General features: G+C 38.5%; 1 protein-coding gene across 1 annotated transcript in view; it reads left to right on the forward strand.

The window, feature by feature from the left end:
- The window catches only part of TEX10 (testis expressed 10), a 59,932-nt gene that overhangs the window by 10,881 nt on the left and 27,353 nt on the right, over positions 1-21,698 (forward strand). The window contains exons 5-10 of the mRNA XM_069778813.1: positions 838-1,081; positions 3,122-3,234; positions 5,530-5,768; positions 10,366-10,501; positions 15,553-15,728; positions 16,249-16,426. Of these exons, the coding sequence (XP_069634914.1) occupies positions 838-1,081; positions 3,122-3,234; positions 5,530-5,768; positions 10,366-10,501; positions 15,553-15,728; positions 16,249-16,426 (1,086 nt within the window). The remainder of the gene's footprint in view (positions 1-837; positions 1,082-3,121; positions 3,235-5,529; positions 5,769-10,365; positions 10,502-15,552; positions 15,729-16,248; positions 16,427-21,698) is intronic.

Here is a 21,698-nt window from a genome sequence, read left to right on the forward strand (position 1 = left end):
AAAGAACTGCCTTTTTAAAATGGATACAAATTGCCTGAATTTATGCGGGAGCAGGATTTGGTCATTTGCATTGATAATCCTTTTGAAACACAAATGAAATGTGTTATAAGGCAGGGGGAAAAAAAGTCCTTGGTTTTCTTGCTTTCTGGGAGATATTCTTCTAAGTTAAACTATAGCTCTTCATTTTTGATAGTTTTTGTTTACCTTCATTATCAGATGATTTTAATAATTTTCCAGCTAGTTGCTCTCCAGAGCATTATAGTTAAACACCAGGTGGGAACCAAAGTTCTATTTTTTGCAGAATGTTGGGGTTTTTTTTTCCTATTAATATGATCAACCATTATGTTTATTATAGCTGGAGATGGCTATTAACTTATTAACTGTAATAAACCTTATGCATTTGACAATACTTTGTAGTCAGTTTCATTATTTTGTTTCAAGGCGTTTAAAACTTAAAGGTTTTTCATTTTGTTGTGTGCCGAATACAGAGAATTCTTATCTGTTGGCTGAAGGTGTTATGATAATGCAAATCATATTTCTCCACTTTATAGACTTTACATATAACAATGGGGAAAGAAATACTGAAATCTGTAAGAAGCTGTTACAGAAGCGCAAACTTGCAGGGAGACTTGGGAGCAGGTTTGTTGTAGATGGTTTGAACTCCGTTTTTTCTTACTGAAATATCTAGCAAAGCAAGCAAACGTTTAATGTATTAAAAAAGTAATTTTTCCTGTTACTCAACAGGAAAGTGGTATTGCTCTAATCTGTTTTTAAAGGTGTGATCTTTATCTTTTTTCTTTTTTTTCTTTTTTTTTTTTTTTTGGTTTTGTCATTTAGGTCTCTGGCAAGTGTAATGGACAGTGCAGAAAAAGGCCTGTCCTCGGCTGAAAACTTAAAAGGTTTTATTGAGATAATAATTCCATTACTGATTGAGTGCTGGATTGAAGCATCTCCTGCACAATCAGCTCCCATTCTTGGAAACCTTTTGGAATCAGAATCTCAGCAGCTTATGCAGCAAGTGCTTAGTATAATACATTTATTATGGAAACTCACAAAGCGACATGATGAAACATACAAAATGGTAAGGGAGAAGTGGCATAATAATGACAGTTCATTTTGTTTTGACTGGAAACTAGTGATTTGGTGATTGGAAGCAGTGGAAATATTTCATTAAGAGAGAAAAAGCCTAGGTTTTGAGTAGAATTTGGGTTTTGTCAAGTCTCTTACTGGAGAAAAGAATCTGTTCAACTGAGCAATGAGATCACAGGTAGTCTACAGGAATCCTTCTTGACAGGCTACAGCACAAAAGCCTTTGAAACTGAAAGTGTTACCAGAGGAGCATTTTGTCTCCCAGATAACCTCTATAATATAAATCTGAACAAAGCATAGAATGGAGTTGTTTGTTCCTTGTTTTTATGTATTGAAAAATTTTACAGGGGTGTGTGGGGGTGGAAATGAACAAACCCTAAACCCTTGGAAAGGTAGGGGATAACGGTGGTTTGAGATCCTGTAATTGTTTGGTGCAACCTATGTTGTTGTGTCGTGATTGGTAGTATCACAAGGCATCACATCAAAGCCTCAATAAGAATTTTGGAAAATATCCTTGAAGGTTTTTTCCCCCTAATTATTTTGTCTTTTTCTTTGATAAATTAATTGCTATTTTTTTGTAACTTTTGCTGCTCTTCCAAAGATTTTGGAAACTGGAAAAAGAGCACTCTTTTTGTTTTGGCTATTGAGAGTAGTTGGAAGGAATGTCTTGACAACTCTGTTTTACCTGTGTATAGGGCTGTAGGTCCATTTGCTAGACAAAAATCTATGCATAGAGTAATTATTGGAAAACATTTGTGGAACCATTCCATTAGACCAGAGTTACCCAACATACACAGTCTGAGGGATGGATTCAGTGTGTCTGAACAAAACATGCAGTTCCCCTTTTTCCTCTTCATCGTTTTTAGAGGGCCTCTTAGAAGCAGGCAGTTCGCCAGGTAAATACCTGTGGCAGCCTACTGCCCCCAGCCTTTTTCTTCAGGGTACTGCAGAGCTGCTGCCCTTAGCCATAGGGTGCCTGCATTTTGGTCACATGAAAGGAGTGTTCCTGTGTCAAGATGTGAGCTGTTTTAGGTACATGCAGTTGCATTATGACCTTAAGATGTTTTTTGGGGGGGGGGGAACCCTGATGTCCATAAACCCCCCCCCCTTTTTTTTTCCAGCATATTGTGTTTTAGATAAGATAAACAGTTTATTTTGTCTTTTCCTTTATAGTCACCTTCATATATGAAATGCATTCAGATGGCTCAGTTTGAAAATGGAAGCTTTGCTTATTTAACAACCCTGAGGCTTACAGGCCAAAGTGGTTATTACAGTGGTTATTACACTTTGGAAGACCACTCTGAATATGCTTAGTGGAAACCTATTAATCTTTGAAATAGTTTAATGGTCATTCTCTGTTCTTAGTACTTGAATATCAAAAAGAATATTCTGCCTGACCAATCTGATAGCAATGCAGGCTTTTTTTGTGATGAGTTCTGCTGGATACTATGGGATGGTGACTGAGTGTCTGCTAACCCACAAAGTAAAATTATTTTTAAGTATTGAAAAAAATCCTTTTCCTGTAAGGATGGCCTTTCTACTGGAAAACACTTTGTCAGTGGGCTTTGAACTACAAGTACATTAATGATGGGGAAAGATGAAGGCAGTGTCAGAATAAGTCTTAATAGAAAACTTGGGACAGTCACTGCAAGTAAATCAGAGTTCACTCTGATTTTTAAGTACCTTCATAAAGTTGATATAAAAGCACTTTCAGTTCACATCTGTAACTCAGTTTAATATTATATATATCCACATTAAGACGTGCTAAGAAAATACACCAGTCCAATTTGGATTAAATGTTGTCGCTCAACCTTGACTTGCATCATAACTTTACTCCCTTGTTTTGTGGACCTTCAGGTTCATGTACAGGACTTCACATTTACATCTGAACGTAAATATATATGAAAACTTGCAAACAGAAGCTAAAGTTCCTGGTTTTCATTGATTCCAATAATGGATTTTGGAAGATGATTGCATTGATGTATTTCACTTACTACTGTGTTTTCTGTCTGCCTTCTGCTTTCCTTAACAGGAGCTATGGCTTCGAATGAATTACCTTGTTGATTTCAAGCACCACTTCATGCGTCATTTTCCTTATTCTTTACAAGAAACAGTAAAGCACAAAAAGAAAGATTCGTGCAAAGGGTAAGAATAAAATCAATGTCATGTTATAGCTTTTAATTTTGTAAGGTAAGTGAGACAGTGTGAGTCATGCTTTATCCAGTACTAAATTTTTAATGTTGGAAAAGAAAACTTTCTATTGCGTATTCCTTGAAGCTCTGTAGAGAAGTTTTTATAGGAAGGTACATTGCTTTGAACTGAGAACTTTTGGTTGTTCTTCGTAAAAGTATTGTATGGGAGGTCGTCTGAATAGCCTCCAGTAGAAATCAAAATGCTGTCTTAGAGAAATGCAAGTATTTTATTGAATGCTTGATCTGGAATTTGCATATTGCTAAATGGTGATTTGTGTTAGTCTGACTAGTTTCATATTTCTGCATGTTTTGTTCAGCAGTCAACTGAAGTACATCAAAACATAGTTAAAACATTTTTTTTCACCCCCATCTGCTCTTCTAATGTTTTATTACAGGGCTGGATAAATCCAGCTAGGAGGGGAGATGGGACACATTGTGCCTATGCTGTATGGCAAAGCAGTACTGGAGCAGGAGAAGCCAAACACTTGCATGTTTCTTCACTATTGAGCTAGCAGAGTGGGTGCACCAATTTTGTTCTGGTACAGGCCAGTAGCAGGTTGTCTCCCCTCTCAGCTCCCAGATGTGAGACTATATTCACGCAAAGTCTGTTCTGGAGTCATTCTGCGCCATTGCGGTCCATGTAGAACACTGGTGTATGTACAAGGGGTATCAGCTGGTGTCTATCTTTGTTTCAAATGCTTGCAAACTGTGCCACTGCAGATTGAGCTGTAGTAGTAGAACTGTTTTTATACTAAGGGCCTACCATTGTGCAGGTATACTTGAGTCTGAAATCATGTTTGGTATTTTGACTTGCATTTTCTCTTCTTGAAAGGGCACATAGATCAGAAGTACAGCATAGCTGTTGGTTAAATGCTTTCATTTCAGCTAAGTCTTAGCTGTTAAGCTCATAAAGCCAAAAGGTGTTTTGTTTTTCCAGGTTTGGACCTGAACACCCTTCCTTGAAACTGAAAATCTCAGTAGTTTGGCAGTGCAACCATATTTCTTGTCTTACAGATGACACCCTGACTAACCATCCTTATGTTGATCATCTTCACTCTGCTATTAAGTTTTGTCCTATTCTTGCACTTTAAAATAAATATACTATTGGGTACATGCAGAAAAAATAATCTGTGAAACTTTTTTGTGTTTGAATTTTGACTGTTACTTCAAGACTTCCAGAAACTTAGCTTCATGCTATGAAAATAAAAATAGTTGCTTTTGTTTTCTTTACTTACCAATATATTGGGTTAAAGGCCTGCATTTGGATACATTGCATGGCATTTCGAGGCTTCTTTCCTTCTCCAGTTCACAAAATGTTGCAGAAATTTACCACAGTATTACTGATAGTGCTTAGTATCTACATACACTGAACACGAAAAAGTTATGAGCATTTATGCCATGTGTAAGTGATGTCCACAGGTTGAGGTTTATTTGCTCATATTTTAATGGTTGGCTCTGAACTGAAGGGTGACTACGCTTATGTTAGTGCAGGTTAAAGTGCTTTTTGTTATTTTGTTTTCACAGCTCTAGTTTGTGTTCTGAATGTAGGCATTCATATTGTGTAGCTTTCTCTAGATAAAAGCTGTGATTTTTTTTTTCTTGTATACTGTGAGTGACCAATCAGCATGTAGAGAAGTTCTAGCATTATATGTCAAGCTGCAATACCTTTGATTCCTTTCTTAATATCCCTTAATTTTTGTCTTTCAAACCGCTGTAGGGCAACAGGGTGGTCCTGCAGAATATTGTGGTGGTGAAAAATGTGTGTCTGATTCCACATGAGTTTTGAAAAAAGTACATAAATGGATTTCTCTATGCCGTTCATAGTGCTTTTTGTCATTGTGTAGTAATGACAAAATCCATGTGATTCCTCACAGAAGAAGAAATACAGATGAGATTAAAACTAAAGATTAATTTTTTTAGCCTTCCTTCACTGATTTTGGTCACCTAGAAGTACTGCTAGGCCCGAGTAAAAATGTCAAATGGGATAAACCAGCCATAGGGATACAATTTAGAGCTTTGGTTGTTGCTGCCACTGTAAATATGAGAAACAGACATTTTGGTGGGAGAACAAAAAATTTCAGGTACCCAAATGTCAAATATGAAAACTTTTAAAATGTGTATTGGCTCTAAAACTTTAATACTGAAGAGGTTTTTTTTCAACATAGTATAATTTCTACCAAAGTAACATATATTAAAAGGTACAAAATATTTTTTTTTAAATCTGTCTCTTTTTTTCTCCCCTGCCCAGCAACAAGTATTGTATGACATCCTCAAACAGCGTAGACCATCTTTTACTGAACTTAACCTTGTGTGACATAATGGTTTCACTAGCAAGCACTTCCACACTTCAGATGGATTCTGGTTGGCTGGACATGATAAGGAAATTTGTGACAGATACTCTTCAGGATGGCAGCAAGCTGAATAGCAAGCAGGTGAATAGGTTGCTTGGTGTGACTTGGAGACTAATGCAAATACAGCAAAACAAAGGTAAGGTATGAGTATTTTCTGAAAAGTGAAATTATGCACTGACAAAAAGCTTGAGTTATTTTAGTAGTTTTTCGTCACTTCATCTTATATCCTCAGTTGTTACATCATAAAGTATTTTTCATGGTCATATCCCTGTGTGTAGCATTGAAAACCACTTGATTTTTAGAAATGCTGTTAGATTCATACTGTTGATATGCAAAGTATTAATATATTTGTGTACCTGTTTTCTGGTTTTACTTCTCAAGATACCCTTATAAACAGGAAGATGAATTTTCTTCATTGAAAAAAATAATTACTAGGGTGTAGAGGTGCATGATACTTTAATATTCCAATCCTTATTTAAAATCATTAATGTAGCTGGTAGACTCCTTTGAGTCCTGTCAGATGACCACTCCAGTTCTGTGATGACATGAAATGCCAAGATAGTTCTGATGGAAGCTGCTGTAGAATATTTTCCAAGGTGTACAATTTGAATCCTTTTCCCAGAGAAAATATATTTCCCATTGTGACTTGCAGGACCAGTACAGTATTTTGACTTGACTTTTTTTTTTTCTTTTCAAGTACTACTTGGCTGTGTTCCAGATGAGACCTTGGTTGACGGGTCAGTTAAGTGATCAGCGTAGGACTTCTTAAAGAAGGGAATTTTTCTGTAAATCTAAAGGTGGCAGGGGTCTATTGTGTCTTACCAGTCTGGTAGAAACGAATTCCACAGCCATGCAGCCATGTAGACTTTATAGAAAATACTTTGCCCTTAGCAGCAGGTTTCATTGCTAGTGTTGTAAGGTGAAAAGATATCAGATGTCCCTCAAATATATTTTGGCAGTTAGCTGTATCTCCTTCCAAATCCATTTTAATTGAGAAGCTGTCTATTCCTATGTCCCTGATGACAAAGATAATAACTAATCATTCCTATCTGCACTCCAAATTTAGTTTCCTGTTGAAGGCAAATAATAGTCCAAAGTCAGAGATGTGCCTCTTTCACCAGCTGAGCTAAAGCAGAAGAGTTGCTACTCAGCAATGTAGTTCCCAAACTATCCTTAGACTATTAAATCAGATACTTCACACTTTTCCTTGTAATGAAACCTTGATTTTTTCCTATGTCTACCGAACTTTTACCAGATAGTGGATAATGGCTGGTGTTTTTCTAACTAAAGTGGCCATCTTAGTGCAATAATTTTCCTCAGGAATGCAGAAAATAAATAAGCTTAAAAAAGTTTAAATGAAATTACAAGAGATTAGTATGTATGGCTCTTGTCTGCTGATCCTGTAAAGGTTCAGGAGTTTCACTGTAAGCAGGAAACTGTTCACCTCACGAATCTCTCTAATCTCATCCCTTCAAGATAATCCTTGTGCAGTACTAAAAGCCTGACTAGATGTCAGATTATAATTCATTGACTAGCTGCAGAGGAAATACAGCCTTGACATGCTGGAGAAATGGGCTGACAGTTCAACAAGAAGTGTGAAGTCCTGCACTTGGGGAGGAACAAGCCAATGCAGCTGTATGTGCTGGGGGCTGACCAGCTGGAAAGCAGCTTGGCAGAAAAGGACCAGGGGGGACCTGGTGGACACCAAGCTGAACATGAGCCAGCAATGTGCCCTTGCAGCAAAGGTGGCCAATGGTGTCCTGGGCTGCATTAGGAGAAGTGTTGACAGCAGGTTGAGGGAGGTGATCCTTCCCCTCTATTCTGCACTGGTGAGGCTGCACCTGGAGTACTGTGTCCAGTTTGGGGCTCCCCAATACAAGAGAGACATGGACATACTGGGGAGAGTCCAGTAAAGGGATGTGGAGATGATGAAGGCAATGGAGCATCTCTCCTATGAGGAAAGGCTGGGAGAGCTGGGACTGTTCAGGCTGGAGAAGAGAAGGCTCAGGGGGATCTCATCAATAGATGTAAATACCTGAAGGGAGGGTGCAAGTAAGAGAGAGACAGGCTCTTTTCAGTGGTGTCCGTTGACAGGACAAGAGGCAGTGGGCACAAACTGAAACATGGGAGATGCTGTCTGAACACCAGGAACACCCTTTTCACTGTTAGGGTGACAGAGCACTAACACAGGTTGCCCAGAGAGGTTTTGGAGTCTCCATCCTTGGAGATACTCAGAAGCTGTCTGGACATGGTCCTGGACACTTGGATCTATCTGATCCTGCTTTAGCAGGGGTGTTGGACCAGATGACCTCCAGAGGTCCCTTCCCACATCAACCATTATGTGATTCTGTGGAAGAAGAAAAGCTTCCTTCCTTGATTTTTTTTTTGATGGTGCTGTAGAAATTCTGAACTGTATTGTGTCAGATGATACTGCAAGAGGTGGTACATACCAAAAATATACCTCCGATTTGTTTAAAAACTATCTGACACTGAGATTAAGGGTCTGGAAGGGTACGTCTTTAGAAGACAGGGCAACAGAAAAAATGAACCATTACAATAAAAATTTTTTTGCAACACAATGGAAGTCAAAAGAGGGGAAATTTAGATAGAAAAAAACAAAGAGATAATGTATGAGAGATTAAATAAAACCGTAGTCAACCTCCTGTGCATTATGCCACAAAAGCATTGTGGTATCTTTGCAGTCACATTTTTCAGAGTTGCCTGTTTTGAGTAGCTGTTTATGATGGGGTGGAATACACACATCCACCTTGCTCTGTGGATGTCTAGAAGAGTTTTGAGCTGTGATGTCTGAAGATTTCTCTCTATTGTTTAAGATCAATCTCTGGATCTGCTCTCTAATTAGGAGGTCTGCTCCTTTCTTGCATCTCTCAGGTATGACTTTAGCAGCAGCTTGCCTGCTAGTTGTATTTTTGATAAATTTTCTTCGAGTAACAGAGAGAGCACACTTGGTCATTTCAGAAGGAGGCTTTCCATGTGCCAATTAAAACTGAAATATGTTAAAAATCATGAGGACTTTGGCTGTATTTTGGAAGTCTGTATAGTGTGGACATTTTAAGTACTACTTTTTAAGAATACATTTTTAAATTGCTTCTGTTTTTAAACTTGTCCTGTTCATATGAAGCAATTCAAATAGTAGGACCCGCTTTACTAAACATGCCATAGGAGTTATTGGAAGGTGGCTGAATGTTCTACACACTTAGACTATTTATTTCTTATTATATTTGTGCACTTAACAGTTCATTAATTAGCTAAAAACTACATAAAGGTATAATTGTTACTCAAGAATAAGCCAGCGTTCTAAGAAACGCTGTCCAAGATGAATCTTCACCTAAAGAGTATGTGGATTGAGTGGGTTGATGTGCCTGATGCAATAAAAAGAACTTTAGAATTGATTTTAACTAAAATGTATTTTTCTGTTGACAAATATGTTAGCTTTCAACATCTAAATGGCTCCCTGCATTACGCTTGAGTATGACCATGCCATTTCAGGTGCTTTTTATAGTGTGTCTTTTGGTGAGAACCCCTATACAGTAACTTAAATATGTTCCCTGGTAAGAGTTTTGCTGATGAAGACCAGCCCCTGACTGGATCCAGAATCATTTTTAGCGTGGAACATTCTTGTCTCTGTGGGCAGAAGTAGCTCTGTTCAGTGTGGAACACAAAATTGTATCTGTTCTTGAACACGTAATTTATTAAGACTGCTCTATACGCCTGGATGGAAAGACAAAGTTTTCCCAGTCTTGGTTTATGAAGATAGGGAAGTGATTGCTGCTACCTAAGTATGTCTTGACAGCAGTGAATTCATTGGGGCCCCAGGCTTTTCTGAGACAAATTGAGTCGGGTCTCATACCCTTCATATATCTCTTAAATTTTCAGATCCTTCCCCATTCTTTCCAGCCTTGTCTTCTCTGAATTCAGGTATTTTTCTATGCTTTGCTGATTTTTACATCCAGTGATTTAATCTGGTTTCCAAAGAAAATGTTTGATTTGTTTCTCAGTCTACTATAATAACTTCTGCACTTGCCGGCTGGTTTTAGCCACCTTTGTCATAAGGATAGAACTTTCATGATTGTTTTAAGTCTGGTGATAACGCATAGCTGATGAGACCTTCAGAGAAGGAAAAGTTGCGGTGGAGTTTAGCAGTTCTCTTTGCAGTGGCTTGCCAGTGGCCTCTTGAGGGGTATGTATTTTCTGGTTAATTAGCAAATGTGATTTGGAGCCAGCTGGTTCACAGACATGGAGAGCTGATGAGGCTGGTGTGTGTGGCAGGGAGAAAGGGCTAGTATAGGGAGAACTGAAGGCACTGTGACAGTGAGGTTTGGGGGAGCATAGGTGAGGAGTAAAAGAGAAGATTGGTGTCAGGCTGCTGCACTAGGGGAAAAGGATGTGGAAGACAGCTGTGGAAAGCAGGAATTTAATGGTTCTCAGCTACCTTGTGACCTGTACACTGCCTTGTTTTCACGAAGTTCTGAAATTTTCACTTGCATATTGTCGCTGTTCTTTTGTGTGGCTCTTCCACAAGCTACACATGAAGGTGGTGTTTCAATGGTTTAGAAGTCTACCTAGTACTTTTAAAATGTTTTGGTACTTCCCTATGGAGTTAAATGTAGGTAGTTGCGGATACAGATTATAGCTCTTCTGTGTGAGTGTGTATGTATAAAATCAGAAGATTAAGCACCACAACTTCAGATTTTTATGTATTTTCCTTCTAGTGGCAACAGAACCCTTGATAAAAGCAGTATATACACTATATCAGCAAAGGAATCTCCTCTTTCCGGTTCGTACGTTGCTTTTGAAATTTTTTAGCAGAGTTTACCAAAAAGAAGATTTGAGGACTCAAAGAATCAGGTAAAAAACATTTGCATATTCTTTTTCATTTCAACATAGTATATTTATTTCAGAAGTAAGAATACTGAATTTTTTTGTAGATGTTATAAAACTTCATTCTGAATCTGTTTTGGCGCTGCGTCACTGACATTTGAAAGTTTAGGTTCTCTGTGAGATTGAGATACTTATTAGCTTAGTTGTTGGGGGTTTTTTTTGGTTTTTTTTTTTTTTTTAATGTAAGTAGTAGATTAAGATCTTAATGATTTAAATTTTAACTTGAAGTACACTGCTGCAAGCTCATTGGCTGTGTGGTAGTCAGTAGATGTGTCAAGGTTGTGCAGGTATAGCTATGGAGCATTTCCATTACTTTAGCCTGAGGTCATGGACTTGTGACTTAATGTCTTTGGTGGTTCTGGTAGTGCCTGTCTAGCCTTTTGTACTTACTTTCTTTTAAGAAGAGTATTCTTCTGTTTTGGGTGCGTGGTTCTAAAAAGACTGGGTTTAAGAAAATGTTCTTGTCCTTTTGGGTTCCCAGTTTCATGCATCTATTAGATATCTGGCTTGCTTCAGAGGATATATTGCTGTTACTACACTTTTTTGTCGTAAGATTTGTCCAAATTATCTCCAAGTCTTAACTTTTCCAGAAGGTATTTTTCAGCCAAGTTGTCTGGTTCCAGCTATGTAAAATCCTTTAACACAGATCAGTCTGCATCAATCCTACCTTGTTTGAGAACTGCAAAGGGACATAAGATCATACCTAGTAGCAGAAACAGATGTCATGGGTAAAAGTCAAACCTCAGGGCCCCCAGAAGTACTAGTGTCCACTAGCAGAATCAAGCTTTGGGAAAATTGTTCTCTTCTGCAACTCCTTTACTTTGTTAAATCTTATGCTATGGTAATGCCTGAGTACATGTAACTAGATCTACAGCCAGAAATATCTAACACTACCCTATGAATATTCTAAGAAGTATAGGGAGTTTGAAAGATAGACAGCAAAAAGTCTTGGGAATATCCTATTTTCCTTCTCTTTTCACCCAGAGTGAAAAAGATCTTTTTCATACTGACTAATTTCCCCGAGGTTACATAACTGCTGTTTTCTGTACTTACCTGGAAGTCTTGAGCATCTCATCCAGTTTCATGTGATCATCTAACTATCTAGAAAGCTTTAACTTTCTATTTTTAGACAACACAAATAGCAGTAGTTTTTGTGCTGTTCCTTTTAGTCTTCTATGTGGAATTATGACATTTTTAGTAACAGAAGAAGGAAATGTCAAAAACTCTTTGCAAAAAGCATAATTGCACTTATGTCTAACAAGATGTTTTAAGACGACATAATGTTTGTGTACTGTACTGATCCATTTCTTTCCTTTAAAAACAAGTGTTGTTTTGTTGGGTTAGGGGTTTTTTTCCATTTCTTCAGGATGTGGACTGCACAATAGATCCTGGATGACATTCATGTTATTCCATTCAGTTTGATGTCATATCTCCTTCAGGCCTCCTGTGACTGCTCTCCTAATATTTTTCTTTTTTTTTTAAATTTTTTTTTTATTCTCAGAAGCTTGTCAAGAGTAGTCTAAGAGGAGCAGAATTCATGTTGGAACATTTTCCAAGGACATTTAAGTGAAGCTGTTTATTTTTTAGGTGTATCTGATTCAAAGGCTAGGTAGGAACGTTTGGCCTATTGTTGCCCTGTGAAAGAAAACTTGATTGATATATTACAAGGTTCAGAATTAGTATTTTGGTCTTGATGTTAGTTATCTTCACCTCTAATTGCTACACACATGCATAGTCACACAGTGTTTGTGTATACACACACACACGTATACATATATATACTGGTAGAGACTAAAGAGGCTATTCAGCCTCACAGCCTGCCTTAAAGACTGACCTATGTGAGATGGCACATAGGAAGAAGGCAAGAATTACTTTTCCATGATACTCTAACCTTCCAACCATTTGAAGCCTGTACTTCCTCACTGTGCAGAGCTTCTGTGTGCTTAGTATCACTCAGTGGATGTCTTTTCCATGAGCTTTTCTGGTCGTTCCTTGGCCCGGTCTAAATCAGGAGCAACTGCAGCATCCTCTAGCAAGGAGTGACGAAGCTCAGCTGTCTGAAGACCAACTTTCTTCTGTTTGTTTTGATCCTGGCTCCTTCTAGCTTCATTTGATACCAGCACCTACTTCTTCTGTGAGAAGAAAAAGCAAACATTTTTTTCCCATCCACCATTTGCGTGTTGAGTGATTTGAGACCTCTGTTGAGCCTACCTCCAACTCACTCACTTCAGTTGTCTCTTCTCCAGGCTTTTCCTACTGTTAAACACAATTAATCTCTCTATGCAAGGCCCTTCCCTCTTATGTTATGGATACTTGGTTTCCTTAAAAAGTTTTTGATGAGGGATTTTGTCAGGTCTTTTGAAAATGAAATAATTTTTATCATCATTATGCTGCTCTTGTTGACGCCTTCAAAGACCTACTTTGAACTTCCTGATCTACACTCGACAGCTTCTTTCATGTAATCATCACCTTAGTAGTAAGCTGATGAAATGCTTTTGGTTTATAAATGATACTTGATTTGATAAGCCAGGGTGCCATAGAAATTTTAGCCCATGAAAGGGCAGATTGTTCTATAAGATTGTTTCAGTTTGAGCTAGAAAGGTTAAATGAAAGCAGATCTATAATGGATGTTGTCAAGTTTTAAAGCTCAGTACCAAAGACATTTAAAGGAAAGAAAAAACCTAATTAGTCAAGTTTCCTGAAGTATGAACAGGCTAATTGATTGGAATAGGGAAGGAGGTCTGGAGAATCAAGTCATAAATACAAATGAAAATTAGTCTTAGGCTAGGGAAGAGCTTGTCCAAGTTTTTTTGCTGTTTCCTGACCAACTTTTAGGGGGTGTTTATGGTAAACAGCACTTGCAGAGAATGGGAAAAAAGGAATTGATAAGCAGGCTGGTTTCATTCCTAGTTTTCTGACAAGCAGGTTAGAAATAGCAATTCCTAAATGTCAAGCTGAATTATTTTTTTCATAGGATGGGAAAATAGTAAAAGCTTCTTAACCATCACACTATAGGATAAAGGAAGAAGTGAGTCTGAAATTGGGATTAATTCAGGTTGTCCTTCAATATAAATAATGTCTTGTCACATTTTTCAATAACGATTATTATAATTCATGTCAAACATAAGGGATGGTCAGAGTCCTCAGATATGGAAACATCAGTGCTGTAAACAAAGTTGAGCTGAATGCTGTCAGATGAATGCAAAAGGGGAGGATTAGGTAAATTTTACTCCAGAGACTTGAGAGAACTGGTATGTGAAAATGCAGATAGTAAGAACTTTGGCTATGACCTTTAGAGGCCGGTAATACAATCTGGATTTGGTATAAAAGATGGCATCTCACTTAAAGAATAGGAGTGTGTGTGTGTATACAGTGAGATACGGTACATAGGTGACAACAGTGGGAGTGGTAAAACTGGAGAGAGTCTGCTTACACAGTTCCTCGGAACTCTCTTGAAGCTAAACTTCATGTTATCATTAACGACTGGCAGACAAAGCAGGAGCATGCCGATAGAAACTTTCTGGTGACGTATAGTTCAGAAACATTACCTGAACAGAGGAGATGAGAAATAAACCAGAAGATCTGGATTACCTGAGGGAATGGTAGAAGAGGGAAGAGGTGTATTTGTACAAAACAAAAATTGGTGCAGTTGGCAACTAACAGGATTTTTTTTAATGTAAAATTCAACCAGGCAGTTGCAAACAATAATCCTGTGATTGATCTTTCTCCTTCTATATGCTGCCTGTGTACTAAGGTTTTTTGGGGGGAAAAAAGCAAGTGTAATTTTTAAAGATAGTAAGGTGTAGCAGAAGATACATGGAAGTACTGTAATCTTTGAACAAGATCATTTGATACCTCATTCAGTTGACTTTATTTGTAGTTACTTATGCTCAAGAAAGCCCAAATTTTAAGAGCTGCAGGGGCAACCTAAGTTACAGATTCCTTCCTCTCATGTTTGATTTGGCCAAAACACCTCAGTTGTGCTTGCTTGAGGCTCTGGGTAAGGTCAATAGAAAGCTAGACATTCCTGCAGAGCAAGTAAGATCTTGCGTAAAAAACTCTTTAAATTTAGCAAGTGAAGAATCAGATCAGCTGAACGTAGTGAAATCCATGGGCCAGATCGATATGCAGGGATATACCTGAGGGTGCTGAGAAAGTTGTCTCATGAAAGTGAGGTGGCTGTTTGTCATCCATGAAAAGCCATGGTGACTGGGAGGTTCTGTATGACTGGAGAAAGGCTGCTGTTAACCCATCTTGAAGAAAATCTGGGGAGTTCCAGGCTGATGAGCCTTGGCTCGGTCCCTGGAAAGGTCATGCAGGCCTTTGCTTGGAATTAATATGTGAACACGTGAAGGACAAGCAGGTAATCAGGAGCAAGCTAGCATGTATATGAGAGCAAATCACGCTTTACCAACATGATAGCCTTCTGTGACAAGTGACTGCATGGACAAGGGGAGAGTGTCTCATGCAATACACTTCGTTAATAAGTTTGTTTGGTGCTGTGTGCCACCAGTTCTAGTTTTTCATTCTGCTTTAAGAGGTATCAGAATTGACAAGCAAGATGTCAGCAAAGGTAGAATTGAATTTGAAAGCGTGGTGTAAAGAATAGTAGCTTGATTGGGGGGGTTCAGTGGTATCGAGGGTGTAGTAGTCTCATGTCTTTTTAGCCTGACTCATAACTCATTAAATACCAACTGATAAAACTAATGATAAATGGAAATGTTGCTTTGCCAGCATACAGTCAGTTCACACAAATACTTTCTGAAAGAATTGAAAATATGCTGTGCAAAACCTACAGATCAAATAAATACTTCTGAAGTAACTGTAGTAGCACACCAATGTGCTCAGATCTTCTGGTGAAATATTCTTGGCGCATCACAGTATTGCAGTTTATTGCAATTTAATTGTACCTGACATTAAAGCAACTTAGTCAAGACTGGAAAGACTAAGTTTGTGGGGGGTTTTGTTGTTTTGTTTTGGTTTTTTTCTTCCCCAACTAATTTTCCCTCTTTCTTTAGAAGTCGAAGTAAAGTTCTATCTCGTTGGTTGGCTGGTTTACCTCAGCAACTTGCTTTGCTTGGCTTGAGAAACCCTGAGCTTTCGAATCAGCTGATTGACATCATTCACTCTGCTGCTTCTCGTTCGAACAAGGAATTATTACAAAGTTTACAAGCCACTGCTGCTCGAATATATGGTAAGAGTTTTACAGTACAGCATAATGAATTTTGTCCATCACTTGGCAGGGAAGTTGCAATACCTGGAAAATACTGGTGTTTCCTAGGTGAAGGTAAAGTCTGTGTGTGTGGGGCAGGGGTGGGGGTTGTTTCAGTCCCTCCTAATAAAGGTTGAAATGAACTATGCGTGTTGTTTCCTAAAGGCTAGTAAAAGGATAAAAAACTTTAGTTCAAGTTAGCAGGACTTTAATCTGACAGAGTAGAAGCTTTTCAGTTATTGTGAAATATGCTTCTGGTACTATTGCTTCTCTTCCCCCCCCCCATGCCCCGTTCACTGTTAATTACATTGTCGTCCCTTCAGCGGGTGCCGAATTCGCTAAACAAGAGTAGTTAGAGAAGAGCGGGGTCCCTGCAGGGCTGTCGCGCGAGACGCTCACCCCACAGAATCGCGACAAAGCGCGACAGTTTTTGTGTGGGTGCATGTTTTTTAAGAACTAACCGGAACGTTAGCGTGTTGATTCCCTCTCTGTGTGCCGGTAGATCCGCTAGATGGAACCCTGGTCCTGCTGCCGGCGGAGGCCCAGCGGCGGCTGGTGCAGCTGGTGTACTTTCTGCCCTGCCTGCCCGCCAGCCTGCTCGCCTGCCTCAGCCGCTGCTGCATCATGGGCAGGATGTCCTCCGAGCTGGCCGCCACGCTCATCGGGATACTGCACATGAGGTACAACGGCAAACGTGCGTTTTAGTTGGCTGTAACAAAAAACAACAACAAAAACAACCACCAAACCCCCCCCCCCAGAACTACCAAATAAAAAAATACCACAAAAAAAACCCCAAACCCAAGAAAACCCAAGCGTGAATGTTTATGCATTAAGCGTGAACTCTGTTGCTGGTTTGCACAAAAAAAAAAAATCAACAGAGCGTGCAAGAATTGGCACCATGGAGAAAGTTGATGCCTCCGTCAAACTTTACTCCTAGCCTTTCATTTCGACTCTGTCTTTACACTGACCGATTTTCTCCAATGCTTGATAACAACATCGTGTAGGTTACCTGTAGGGCTACACGGTACAGAGCACCCTCTACTCGGAACACCATCACTGGTGGTCTTTGTTCTGCCACTGATTGCAGCTTTTCCTTGTAAATACTTTGACCCAACACTGTTTGTAGTGAAAAATAACCAACCGGTGTGTATTCTCATGTTCTGCTTCTTTTCAGAGTTTTAAAACTTGCTTTTCCTGTAATTGCCACGCTTGCCTAGTAACTATGATTTGGCTATTTAAGTGTCTTGTTAGAAATTATTCATGCTCTTTTTGGTTTTGTCCTGGCTCGAAAGAGGGTAAGTTTGCCTGTGAAGTCAGGGAGAGAGGCTGCTGTTCCACTGAAGTGAGTGGAAGGCTTGTTGGGATTTCACAAGGGTGTTTTGCTTTGCTGCTTCTGGAAAAAATGTATTTGCTTTTCTCCATTGCTCAGTATTGTTGAACATGGGATAAATAAGCAGGAATTAAACTTATATGATTTATGCTTACAATGCTTTTTTTTTCTTAATGCTTTTTGGAACTTAGACTTTTTTTATTGAAATATGACACAACACAATGTACTGTCAGGTACAGACCTGTTCATACTAGGTGTATAACATGTGAATAAGGTGACTAACATATGAAGTGATGGTGATGAAATTTACAGTATCCCATATATAATGTATTACCGCTATAAAAATGAAATTCTGTTTAGTTTTGGGAAGGTGGAACTCAAATTTTATTTTTTAAAACAGAAAAGTTCTCTGCCATATACTGGAAATTCAGTGACAAACCATAACCAATTCAAAGACAGTCATTTTAAGAACTAAGGTCAGTAATAAGCACTCAGGTGCTTATTTTGTTGTTAGATTTTATCGGATTTTCAGTGTGGGAGATTTTTATAGTAATAGTATAACTGTTTTCTGAAGATTATCAGAAAGCTGCAGGTGGGCTGTGAGCATTTGATCCTTTTGGCAGAAGATGCAAGAGACAGCTGGAGGGCGGTGTGCTTGCCAAAAGTAGGTTACATCCTGACAACAGAGGAGGAGAAACAACTTCTCATTTTTGAGGGGCAAAGAAAGTCTTTTGATTTTAATTTATGGCATTTGGAACATGTTTTAATCTAAGTTGGATTCAAAGATTGTGGATTATTTAACCAAGAAGTCAATCTGAAATAACTAGATGAAAAAAAAAAAGTACTTATGTAGTTATACTAGTGTGGTTTCTTGTATTGATAAGCCCTAACAGTCCTTCTTTCTGGAAGATTGCAAGTTCTGACGAAACTTGGAAAAGAGATTGCTCTTGATTGAACGTTGGGGTTCTGGGGGGTGTTTTGGTTTTTTTTGATAAGGCTATTCTCACTTCATTGAGAGGAATCAGTGTTAAAAACAGGATCTTGGTCAATTCTCTTTAGAAACACATCTGAACATAATGCAAGTCCTTGGAAAGATTAAAATGAGTCTTTTATGGACAAAGCGAATGCAACAGCTTTGAGAACACGGTCTCACCTATATAGCCAACTTAAAAACTTGTACAAGTTTTAAAGGGCATGTTGGTGACACATTTTTTAGCTGTGGTTCAGCTTCTTAATATATAAGTGAAATCGATTTTGTGAAAAACTACTTTTTTTTTTCCTTGTCACAACTGTAGACGTTTTTATCCTAAAAACTTCATCCTAGGATGCCTTAAAGAATTAGAGAACCGAGGTGATGTCAGAAATGTTAGTGGCTGCTGAGGAGGATGTCCAAAAAAAAAAAAAAAAGTTGCTTTGGCAATTTAGGCATGCAAAGATAGGGAGATAAGTAACTTCGCAAGATCAGAAGAGTGTGATGTATCTTTTTCCTTGGAAAAGATGTTGTACAGTTAAGGAAACAGTAGTGGGTTTGCTAGACATGAACGTTAGCTGGGCATTACAAGCTTCATAACTTTGCACGCAGGATACGTGAACTAATTTTCCATCTCTTATCAGAAAAGCCAAGCTGGATTATTGTGTCCAGTTTTGTGGCTTGCTTTTAGATAATGATGTGGACAAACTGGATTGCGTTTAAAGGAGAGACGAAGAATGATAGTCTGCAAATTGTGATTGTTAGGCAAATAAGGCTGGGAAGGAGGGGGAACCATGTGTGTAAAAGGCTGTTGAAAAGGAATGGGAGAATGCGGTTTTAATAGGATTAGAAATATAGACCTTAAATCTTAGAAAAACGTTTGGTTTGAGTGCTAGCAAATTTCTAAGTGAAGAGATACATACTGGAATAGGCTGTGTAGGAAGGGGGTATGAATATACTTCACTGGAGATACTTAAAATCAGGTTGGACAAAAGTATATCACGTATGGCAGAGGTAAAGCCTTGAAGGAAGCGGAGGGACTGGGTAACTTCGGGTAATCATTTACAGCTCTTGTGATGCTCAGAGTTAAACATGCAAGTTTTTGCAATGAATGGTACTATAACAAAATGCATATAATTTCACAGTTCTGTGCCACAGTGTGGTTCATGGGACACTTTCTGTAGATTTAGATGATGATAGTTTTGCATAGAGAAACTGATACAAAACAGTCCGTCGGGAGACATCATTTATGAGTAAACCCGATGTTGTCAGTAGATGGCACTGTTTTTCTTCCAGTACATTCATGTTCTATTTGGTGAGGGAGGGAATTTTTATAAATTTCTTTTCTTCTATGCCACCTGCTTATCTGTCATGCTTTAAATAGCATTCAGGAGCGTCAGAGACTCACTGCTGTATTTGGTAATTGTTCTTAATTTCTTCAGAAGCCTTTATTTCTACATTATTTTTGACTGGCAAAGCATGTACATTTTTACATGCATCTGAGAATGCACGTACATACCCATGTATATTTGCCAGGGAGAAGCTATGTTAAGGTGGATTTGATGAGAGTACATATGGATGATAATAAGACTGTTGCAGTTATTCCAGGAACAATCATTATAAACTCAAGGAAGTCATAGCTTTTTTGTGTGTGTAAACTATAAAAGTAGATAGTAAATGTATCCAGATGGCTTAAACCACAGCCCTGTGATGGTATCAGGCAGTAACATTAAATTATAATTATTGCATGTTAACTTCTAGATTTTTTTTTGTTGATTAGAAATGAATTTTGAAGACATTCAATAGTTTCCACTTCTTATTTTTGCAATGGTGAAATGAATAGCCAGGTGGTCTGCAGGAGCCCATTAACTGAGCCACGGTGGGCTCCATGTGCTGAGAATGAAGATGATGTTGACAGTATTTCCATATATAATGGGAAGGTTTCTGAGCCTGGGAGAGCGATTATCTATACTGTTAAGTTATTAGGGTGGTTCCTGTCATGCTTTTGGTCTATATTTGCTGAAGCTTTACCAGTTAGCACAGGCCAAGGACTGTTCTGAAAAGAAAGCTGAAATGCAGCCACGCCATTTTGGATGCCGGTATGAACATGGCCAGATTTAGACTAATTGATCTCTGTGCCAACGAACAGATGTTGCTGCTGTTTGGGTCACTGGGACAGCTACAGCTGGTGAGTAGGGACAGAAGGTGTTGTCTTGGCTTAGTTTCCATGTTTCTCTCCAGTGCCTGCCTTGTGCCTACTGTGTGGGACCTGAGATGCAAGTAACTTTAATAAATCCAGGCAGGTAGGGTTCTGAGAGATGGAAGTGTGCCAGGGTTTTGAAGTATAAATCTTTCTCCCCACTCCTGTCCATACACAAACAGGTGAGGAAGGGTGTGGAGCAACATGAGTGAACAATCTCTGACTTCAGACTGAGAGAAATGAGAGGTAGCAGCTTCTTGGAAGGAGATTTAAGCCTCTGATGAGCTTGAATTTACAGAGACAAATGGAAGGGTGTGGGAACTATTTTAGAACGTCTCTGCATCGAATCTACTGGATGGTCTGTGGTCTTTAGGTAGTAGTACTTAGATTGACGCATTGAAATGTATCAATGATGCAGCGTGCCACACTTGTAAAAATTAACTTCAATATTTTTAATTCATGATTTATTAGAATAACTGGTAAATAATCAGATAGTAGTTCTCTGCTAATTAAAGATGAATGGTTTAAGTGTTGGGTGGGAATATGTAACGTTTGGCATGAGAGGACCTTTGGTCTGAAATTCTTCATCTCAGCGGTGGAGTTCTGGTGATTCCTTAAGGATGTGGATAGGGACAGGTAGACAATTCTCTCCAGGAAGTGAAGAAATGTATTAATCATTGATTGTCTAGTAGGGACTAAGTCATAAATTTTAGCAGTGTTATAGGTAGAGCTGGAAAGAATTTTTGGTGTAATCCCTCTATGCTTACTTTCTACATTTGTAGGGCAGATTGGCTACTTCAGAATGGTTTTTAAAGGACTAGTGAGGCACGTGCTTATTTTTTGAGTACTTTTTGGAAGACTGGCTTTGAGGCAAATCTTCTTGTCAAATATGGAAATGTATTAAATGTTGTAAGCTCACGTTCTTGTATATGGTAGATTGTCTTGTTTGTGTGACAAAAGGGAGGTCTGCAGTTTATGTACCAAAATCTGAACTGAGCAGTTGCAGAGGAGCACCATTTGTCACCATTTGTTAGGCTCAACGTTTTTGGTTGCTGCTACTTGGTGAGTTTGTGGCAATTGAATGGCAGATATTCTTGCAAACACATTTTTCTTCTTTCCTTCTCTTTTGTATAAGAGGATACTTAAGATGATTAATATATAATCTGAGTACTTACTGTGATCTATGAAATATGGATTAAGACATGCAGATTATGAGATTGTGATCAAATATATAAACTGGGAAGTTAGATTGCTGACTTCACAGGAAAAGTTCTCTGTCTCCTCTTAACGTGTCTTGAGATACAAATAAGGAAAACCTATTCAGCGTAATTACATAAATGCAGTTTATTTATGTGCCTTTATTCAGCGTAATTACATAAATGCAATTTATTTATGTGCATTACTTATGCATAATAGTTACGGCTTTTTAGAACTTTTTATGCATTGGAACAG

The sequence above is a fragment of the Haliaeetus albicilla genome, chromosome 3, assembly GCF_947461875.1.
Source record: "Haliaeetus albicilla chromosome 3, bHalAlb1.1, whole genome shotgun sequence".
NCBI lineage: Eukaryota > Metazoa > Chordata > Aves > Accipitriformes > Accipitridae > Haliaeetus > Haliaeetus albicilla.